Source organism: Petaurus breviceps, unplaced genomic scaffold (genome assembly GCF_028583685.1).
Source record: "Petaurus breviceps papuanus isolate PSGF00001 unplaced genomic scaffold, PetGlider_PUasm1.0 37, whole genome shotgun sequence".
Taxonomy (NCBI): Eukaryota; Metazoa; Chordata; class Mammalia; order Diprotodontia; family Petauridae; genus Petaurus; species Petaurus breviceps.
The window spans coordinates 74,972,765-74,981,420 of NW_027186296.1; the positions used below are offsets into that span (position 1 = coordinate 74,972,765).

The 8,656-nt window shown below is 44.4% G+C and overlaps 1 protein-coding gene across 2 annotated transcripts in view; it reads right to left on the reverse strand.

Annotated features, from left to right (window-relative positions):
• Positions 1-343: 343 nt before the first annotated feature.
• ALPK3 (alpha kinase 3) overlaps positions 344-8,656 on the reverse strand; it is a 44,617-nt gene continuing 36,304 nt past the window's right edge. Inside the window, exons 11-13 of one of the 2 annotated variants that reach the window (XM_069098729.1) lie at positions 8,328-8,551; positions 3,457-3,505; positions 344-2,708 (exon numbers count right to left, since the gene is read on the reverse strand). In XM_069098729.1, coding sequence (XP_068954830.1) covers positions 2,357-2,708; positions 3,457-3,505; positions 8,328-8,551 — 625 coding nt within the window. In that variant the 3' untranslated portion in view covers positions 344-2,356. The remainder of the gene's footprint in view (positions 2,709-3,456; positions 3,506-8,327; positions 8,552-8,656) is intronic. The other variant, XM_069098728.1, reaches the window with a different exon arrangement.

The following is an 8,656-nucleotide window of genomic DNA, read 5'->3' on the forward strand; positions in this document are numbered from 1 at the left end:
TCAGTTGGCCTGATTTTTTTCCTCTTCCTTTTAAAATTACTATTTGTTATGCAAGATGGTTCTCTGAGAGGGGAGGATAGTGGAGAAATCCACGCTGATGTAAAAAACAAAAGACGGGACTTGACAGTAACAGCAATATTTTGCAATGACTGACTTTGTTAGACTTATCTCTTCTGAGCAATGCTGTGATTTAGGACAGTTTCAGGGAACTCATGATGGAAAATGCTATCCATGTCCAGAAAAAGAACTATGGAGTTTGAATCCAGATTGAAGCATACTATTGTCTTTTTTTGTTGTTGTTTTTTTCTTTCTTGTGGTTTTTTCCTTTTATTCTCATTCTTCTTTCACAACATGAGTAATATGGAAGTTATGCTTAATATGATCATACATGTATGGCCTATATCAGATTGCATGCCATCTTGGGGAGGGGAGTGGGGAGGAAGGGAGAAGAATTTGGAACTCAAAATTTTATAAAAGTAAATGTTGAAAAACAAAAATTGATTAATTAGTTTTTTTCTTTTTGAATAGGACTTGAGATCTGGGCCTGATTTATTTTCTGATCTGTACAATGCCCAAGGCTGGGTCCCACATCCCCAGAAATCCAAGAGATGACAGTCCCTCCATTGGAATTCATGATCCTTATGGACAGGGACTGTCATAAGATACTTTGTATCCCCAACACTTAGCTCAGGGCCTGGCAGATAGTTGGTGCTTAATAAATACTGACTGATTGATCAGAAGGAGCATCCGAGACTAAAGAAAGAGAAAACCAAATGGACAAGCACTCATTGCCTTTATTGCATTCAAAGTGGAGCATGCAAGCCCCTGTCCCCATGTAGGGTGTACCCATCCAAGCACAGACTGGAACAAGAGATACTCAGGAAGGAGGAGCAGTACTTGGGCTGAGCTCCTCCGCCTAGGGCTACAGTTTCTTTTGGAGCCCATAAAGAGAAATCCAGAATCAAAGAAATGGATCAGGGGGCTACTATCTGTCTCCCAGGAGCCCAGGTCTCAGTTTGAGAGCCTAGACATGGAGATCTAGTACCCCAGAACTGAACTGGCTCCTTCCTCCCTCCCCACCTACCCACCTCACCCAACACACATTCTACCCTGAGCAGAAAATTACTTTAAACCCAACCCTCAGGCACTGACTATGCAGGAATATCTATCACTGTGGCTCCAAATTCTCTATCTCAGAGTGGGCCCCCAGACCTTCTCAGCTACGCACCAGGCCCCTTGCCACAGAGGCTGATGCCCACTCTCAATCACACTGGGCAGGGCCCCATAGCCCCAGTAACCCAGATCAAACTTGAGGGAAAAAAAAACAAAATGTGAGAAGCAAGAAAGAGGCAGCAATTTTCCTGGTGCCAGAGTGGAGTCTGGACCCTACCTCTCAGCAAAGAACAGGTAGCACAAACCTAGAAAAAGACTCAGCCAAGGGAAGAGCAAATGGGAAATGCTTAGGGAGAAAGGGAATCAGCAGTAAAGAGGGACATGGGGAAAGCGTGAGTGTGAATGCCCTTCATTGCTATAACTCACAAGACAAACAGACTGGGTGCTAGGGAAGAAACTGGAGAGGGTCATGCTTCTTCTCCCCTGAGCACTGAGGCAGGTTAGTTGAAGGTGGGGCTAGGCCACAGGAGGCAAAGTGTCTAGGAGTTTAACAGACCCTGGGGTTGATGGTTGCCACCAAGCCACTCCCCACAAACAGGGTCAAGTAACTTTGGTTAATGTCAAGGGTTCAGTGCCAAGCAATATTGAAATGGGAAGGCCTCTGTCCAGAGCAGTCAGAGAAATAACACACACTTCAGAATCTGGCTATGATGAAGGCAATGTAAGCATCTGGCCTGGGGATGCAGAGGGGCCCTCAAGCCAAGAGCAACTGTAAACGTCGTGGAGGGCACCACATGAGAGGCCCCTGACACCCAGCACTGTGGTGCTCTCAGAGCACATAAGCCCCAGGCATTGTGCCATGCCAAGGGTTTGAACTGTCTCCCTTTCTGTCCACTAAGCCTGGAGAGAGGCTGTGGGCTCCATATTTAGACATGCACTGAGACCTCGAATGAATGAAACAGAGACTGGCATGAACCATGCCAGCAGATCCCTGCATCCTTCCATGAGGTCCCAGGTACCCCAATGAGACCCTGACACAGCTTTCTACACTGTGGGTCCTGTCACTCTGAGACCAAAGGAGAATGAAGAGGCCTCTTACATATGGGGGTGGGTACTCCTGCAACAGGGGCTACACCCACCCACTCTTTCCACTCCTGTCTTAGGATATTTACTGTCTGGTTTGAACTGTTTGCTGGTTGGTCTTTAATCTGGGTGGAGGCCCTCCAGCCTCCAGTCGTGATTATCACATGCCCTGAGCCTTGGAGCCCCTTTCCTGGGAAGCAGGTCGGCTATTTAACTGTGTATCAGCAGTCTCAGGGGACCTAGGAACGGCCTTCAAGCTTGAGGTGCTTTTCCGGGATCCCTGGGGGCTGGGATGACCTTTCTTCTGAAGCTGGGGGCTCAACTGAGTGGATGATGGGGCTTTTCTGCCCGAGGAGGGGCTCTTGGAGCCCTTGGCCTTGGCCACAGGGTAAAGGGTCTCCAGGCTCTTGAGAGACTTCAGGCCCAGCATCTCACAGTGGGGGTTGCATTGATGTGAAACAGCAAACTGCTCAAGGAGGCCAGGAAAGCAGCTTTCCTTAAGACCTTGGTACCTGTAGTCAAACAGAGCAAAAACTGGGCCCTAGAAAATCTTGTCCTCTCTCTGGGACCTCTACCCCCAACCCTGGGATGACCATCAGCCCTAGGACTTAGAACTGACAACCACAGCAGACGGCCTTCACCTCTCTAACCTGGAACTGATCACCCAGTCAGTCGTCCAAGAAAAGTGGGGCAATGGGATGCCTGCCACTACTACCTTGGTGCCCAGCTTCCTCAGGACACCCAGCTGTGGCTGGTAGAGAGTCTTGCCCTGTTGGAAACTAGCAGATTCTCTGACTGAGGTCATGTCTTATTGTGTGGCATGATCCAGAGGCTGGGGATCCCTAATCCTCAGGAGGCTGTATTATAACTCTCAGGCAGGGAAACTCATCACCCATATTGGGGAAAGAGGGAATGAAGCAAGGTAGAGAGGATTGGGGGCAAAGAGAATTCAGTGATCTCCAAGATGTTACAGTGTAGCCCAGGGGTGGGGAACTTGTAGCCTCGAGGTCACATGGGGCCCTCTAGGTCTTCAAGTGAGGCCCTTTGACTGAATCCAAGCTTCACAGAAAAAAAGATATGTTCTACAGGTTCCCCAACCTTGGTGTAGCCCATCCACAAGCCACATTCTCTCAGGGATAAAGAGTCAGATGGACATTTAGATCTCCAACACAAGGAGAGGGAGGTAGTCCTAAAAGGAGAGAATAGAGCAGAGTCTTGGAGGCCAGCACAGCAGCTGCTCAGGTCCTAAGAATCACTTACCCTCTAAGTTTGGTGGCAATCTGTACATCCGTCACCTTCCAATCAACACCTAAAAAAGGGCAGAGTGTTTGTGAGAGCCCAGTTCTGAAAGTGTCCTCTCCCATTGCATTCTAGGCAATGCTGCTTCCTTCCCTTTTATTCCTTTTCTGTCGATCTGGGAATAGAGTTGGAAGGTTCTAGGCCAGGTTACAGAGTCATAGATTCTCAGCAATGAAAGGGAGCCCGATATCCATCTTTGACCCCATGCCTTTGCTACAGTTATACTAAGTGGTCATCCAGCAAGATTTCCAGTGACCTCACCAAGTCTGCATCCTTCTATGAGGTCCCAGGTACCCCAATGAGACACATATTATTGGTTCTTAACCAATAACTGTTCTACAGCAGGTGATAAACTTGGGAAGCCAGCCTCATCTGAGCAACGGGTGGCAGCCAGCTTCTCCAGGATGGTGAGTTATTACTATAATGATCAACAAAACAGATAAAAGGGGCATAATGGGTAAAGGGAGACCTTTAAGAGCATCTGGATTCAAGTCTTGACTCTGAAACAAACTGGCTGTGTGACCCATGGGCAAGCCTTCATTTCTTAGTGTCCCCAGAAAGCGAAAACCATATAGATCATAGACAAGTTACCAGGCACTGTGCTAAGTACTTTTATAAAGACTGGCAAGTGACAATGTAAATAGAAGATATATACAGAATAAAGTGTAGGTATCTCAGAGGGAAGGTGCTAGCTTTGAGAGGGTATGTGTGTGTTTATGCATGTATATATGTATGTATACACATACTATATAGGTATATATATGTATATGTGTATATATAATACTTACTGGTTTACCTATAACATTTCACCATTTTCAAAGCTCTTTTATATTTCTTTTATACAGCACAGAGAGAAAGAGCATGACATTTATATGTATGCATGTATCCCTACACACATTTTTCTAGGCACATATAGATAGACAGATATACACATAGATATATACATATGCATACACACATATATTATAAATATATATGCATCCATGGAAGAAATTTTCACTGTGAGTTCCCTGAACTAAATTACACATCCTGACCAATATGATAAAAAAAAAAGTAATTTTTATTAATTTGGATGTAAAATACAACAAAATATTTTTTATTATTCCTGTGGTCTGGACCTGTGATTTCATCAGCGTGTTTATGCTTATATGTGGATATACATACACATAAACATATATACATATGCCTATGTAACATATATTGTATGTGTATGTATGTATATGTATACATGTGTGTAGTCTGCCTCAATGCTAGAACCTTCCCTCAGAAATTACCTCCAATTTACCGATTATATATTGCATTTACATTGTTCTTTGCCTGTATTTGTAAAAATGCCCAACACAGTGCCTATACATAGTAAGTGTCTAATAAATTTCCCTCTCCTCCTCCCTTAGAAGTTAAGTTTCCTGAGGGCAGGAACTGTGTTTGCCTTGTTCAGGTCTTAGCAAAAAGCCTGGTACATAGTAAGTGCCATTTATTATCTACTAAAATAAATGCTTGTTGGTTAAATTTATTTAGTTTATTAATTTACTAATTAATTTAATTCATGCCTGCTTTGTTTCAAAGTGCATTTATATGTACTACATATAGCACAGAGAGAGGCCACATGGCACAGAGAGTAAAGAGCTGGTTTTGAAACCTGGAAGACATGCATTCAAATCACACCCTGAATGAGAACCAACTGTTTAAACCTGGACAAGTCAACCTGTCAGTGTTCAGACAACTCTAAGATTATAATCGCAGACAAGGGGCTGACCTGCACTGGGCGAGGAGGCTCCCTCATCTGGGGCTTTGTGTATAGTGGCTGTGCTTGAAATATTTGTTGAACTGACTGTGTGTGTGCATACATGTATACATACATATACACAAACACATACATATACATATATACATACTGCTGCTGCTGCTACTACTACTGTTGCTGTTGCTACTACTACTCTGTTACTGCTGCTGCTACCACTACTACTGTTATTTCTACTACTACTGCTATTGCTATTGCTGCTACTATTACTGCGGCTGCTGCTACTGTTGCTACTACTGCTGCTACTACTGCTGCTGTTCCTGCTACTGCTGTTGCTGTTGCTGCTACTGTTGTTGCTACTGTTGCTACTGCTGCCACTAACCACCCTGGTTAGCCACTACAGGAAAGGGAAAGCAGGGAAAGGTAAGCAGGAACTGAGAGGATCAGGGATAAGAGCTCTTGGAATGCCCAGAGAGACCATAGGTCCCCCAATTTGCTCCCAACTGGAATGACGGCCCCTTGTATCGCCTGCCCCAGGCAAATCTACGCAGAAAGTAGCAGCTGGTGGCACAAGGGACATAGTACTGGACTTGGAGCCAGGAAGCCCTCAGCTTGAATCTTCCTCCAGTTAAGTGATGCTGAACATTTTAACTTGTTACCTGTGTTCTTGTACCTAAAATGTGGATAAAATGTGAGGGACCACATCCCTCCCAGAACCGTTGTGTGGCTCAGAGGTTATAATCAGTGTAAAGGGCTTTGCAGACCTTGTATCACTTTATAAATGCTAGCTATTCTACTAAGGATTCCCGGGGAGTCATTTGAAATGAGATAGTCACTTTGAGAAAGTCATTCCTCTCTAGGCCTCAGTGTCTTCATCTGCAAAGTGGGGATAATGCTATCTGCTCTCCCCACCCCTCATGGTTTTATTGTAAGGATCAAATGAGATCAGAGGACTTCAGAACTTGAAATGACCTAAAATGTAGTCCAAGGGTTCTTACCCTGGGAACTTGGGACCCCTTGAGGAGTCTGTACATAGAATTCATGGGTATTCATGAACTTGAATGTAAAGTTTCTACTTTATTATCCCTTTATATAGAATATATTATATACAATAATATAATATATATTATTTCTATTATATATAGTTATATATTATGTATAACATATAGTAATATATCATATATTATATACAAAAGAAGTTTTTCTTGTTTTTATGTATTTGAAAAAGTATTCTGAGGAGTCTGCAACCTTCACCATATCTGTGAAGGGTCTGTGACAATAAAAAAGTTAAGAGCCCCTGAATTCTAGTTCAAATCCCTCCTTTTATAGATAAGAGAGCTTAGGCCAGGGAAATGTAAGTGACTTTGCCCAAAGTCACAAGGTAATAAGTTGCAGGATTTGAACACAGGCCCACTGACTCCAAGGCTAGTGCTTTTCCCACCAAGTCACACCACCTCCCAGAAGGTATATGAAAGCACTTACAATGGCAAAGTATTACATAAAATGTAAGCTACAGGGGGTTCCTGCTCAGATATGGGCTGGGCTAGGTGATCCACCCATCAGCTTCCTTCTAACTGTAAGATTCTGTGACTGGTGGTTACAACTTCATTATTATTGTTGTTATTTCTGCTACCTTAACACTTCCAAGATACAAGATTTTATCAGGGTTGTAGGTACTCACCTCACCAATGCAGATTACAATTCCTCTATGCAAATCATAGCTCACCCTCTAAGGTCTATGTCTGTGAGCTGTTGTTGCTAAGGAATTGGTTCACCTCAGAGTCATCTTCCTGTTAGTGAGGCTCTCTGAGCTAGCATAGGCTAGTCCATAGAAGCCAGGCACACAATCCATGCTGGGGCCCATGCTCAGAGTCTCTAGAGTGGGGGAAGGCCTGGTAGCTAGCACCTGTGTTCTGCTGGTGCAGCCCTCAAGGAAAAGGTCACCTCCATGTCATAGCAGAGGAGAACCATTAGCATGAGCAGAATTAGTCATATAACACTAATAATGACTATGCGATTGTATTATTCTAAGTTTATCAGAGCCTTTCCTAAGAACTCATTTTAAAAGTAAAGGAGAGAAAGGTACAAGGGCCTCTCCACTTACTTACTTCTATTTCAGGTCCTTCAGCAATGAGGTGGTTAGTCAATAAGCACCTACTATGTGCCAAGCCCTATGCTGTAAGGACTATATGAAGAAAGTTGCTGAATATATCATAGAGATGAGACTGGGAGGTTGGGAGCTCCTCAAGGGTAGTGACTGTCTTGCCTCCATTTGTATCCCCAGCACTTAGCAAAGCACCTGGCACATAGTAGGTCCTTAATAAATGTTTCTGGGTTAATTGATTCCTGTCCCACATACCCATGTCCAGTTCCATGGGGAAATGCCAAGGTGGCCCTGTGAGCCTCTCAGAAGGTCAGTTCTTTTCCCCACAATAACACAGTCTAACTGCTGACAAAATATATACCTTTTTCTTGAACTTCAAAAATCCCTGTAATGGTTACCAAGGATAAAGGAAGCCAATGCCATAGTACTTTGGGGAATTGATTCAAGAAACTCATCTTTGTAATGGACAACCAGTGACTCACTAAAGGACAAGCCTGCCCGTCATCCCTCTTGCTCAAGAAGCTTCAGTGGTTCCTACATGCCTCTGATATAAGACAGAAACTCTTCAGCTTAGTATGAAAAGCCCTTTTCACAGTCTGGCTCCAGGCTTATTTCACATTAAAGGGAGCATGTTTTTTGCCTTTCCTTGTATCCCCAGGACTCAGTGCAGAGCTGGCACATAGTAAGCATTTAATAAATACTTGTTGACTGACTGACATTTTTCCCCTTTATAGTCTACTTTCCATCCAAACAAGCCTCCTTGATGTTCCTCTAACTCCTGTCTCCATGCCTTTGTACTGACTGTCTCCCTTACCTAAAAAGCACCCCTTTGCTCCCCTTTCTCTTAGAATCCTTTCAAAGTTCATCTCAAATACCACCTTGTACAGGAAGTCTCACTCCCTCCCAGAATCCCCCATGAGGATGAATATGATCCCATTTGGGCCTTTTCAGTCCCCTGCCATTCCCCAGTCCCCTAAGCCCTCATACCTGCAAGGTCTGTGACCAAAAAGCTGCCGTTTGTCCACAGATATAACCAGTGCTGGAAGGTCCGACACTTCTGGGCAGCCTCAGAGGTGGCAGGGGTTGCCTGGGTGCTGCCGCTCTCCCAATCACGAGCACAGTATGGCTCCAAGGGCCTCCCCAGGTACTCCTCCAGAGTGGCATATGGGATGCTGTTTGCTGGCCGGTAGATCAAGTACAGTGGGATGATCCTAAACACAGTCCCACCTTGCCCATGAGCATGGCACTCAAACACAAGAAAGCTCCCAACCCTATCAACCCCCGCCTCGATTCTGGGACCTTACAATGAAGTTCAT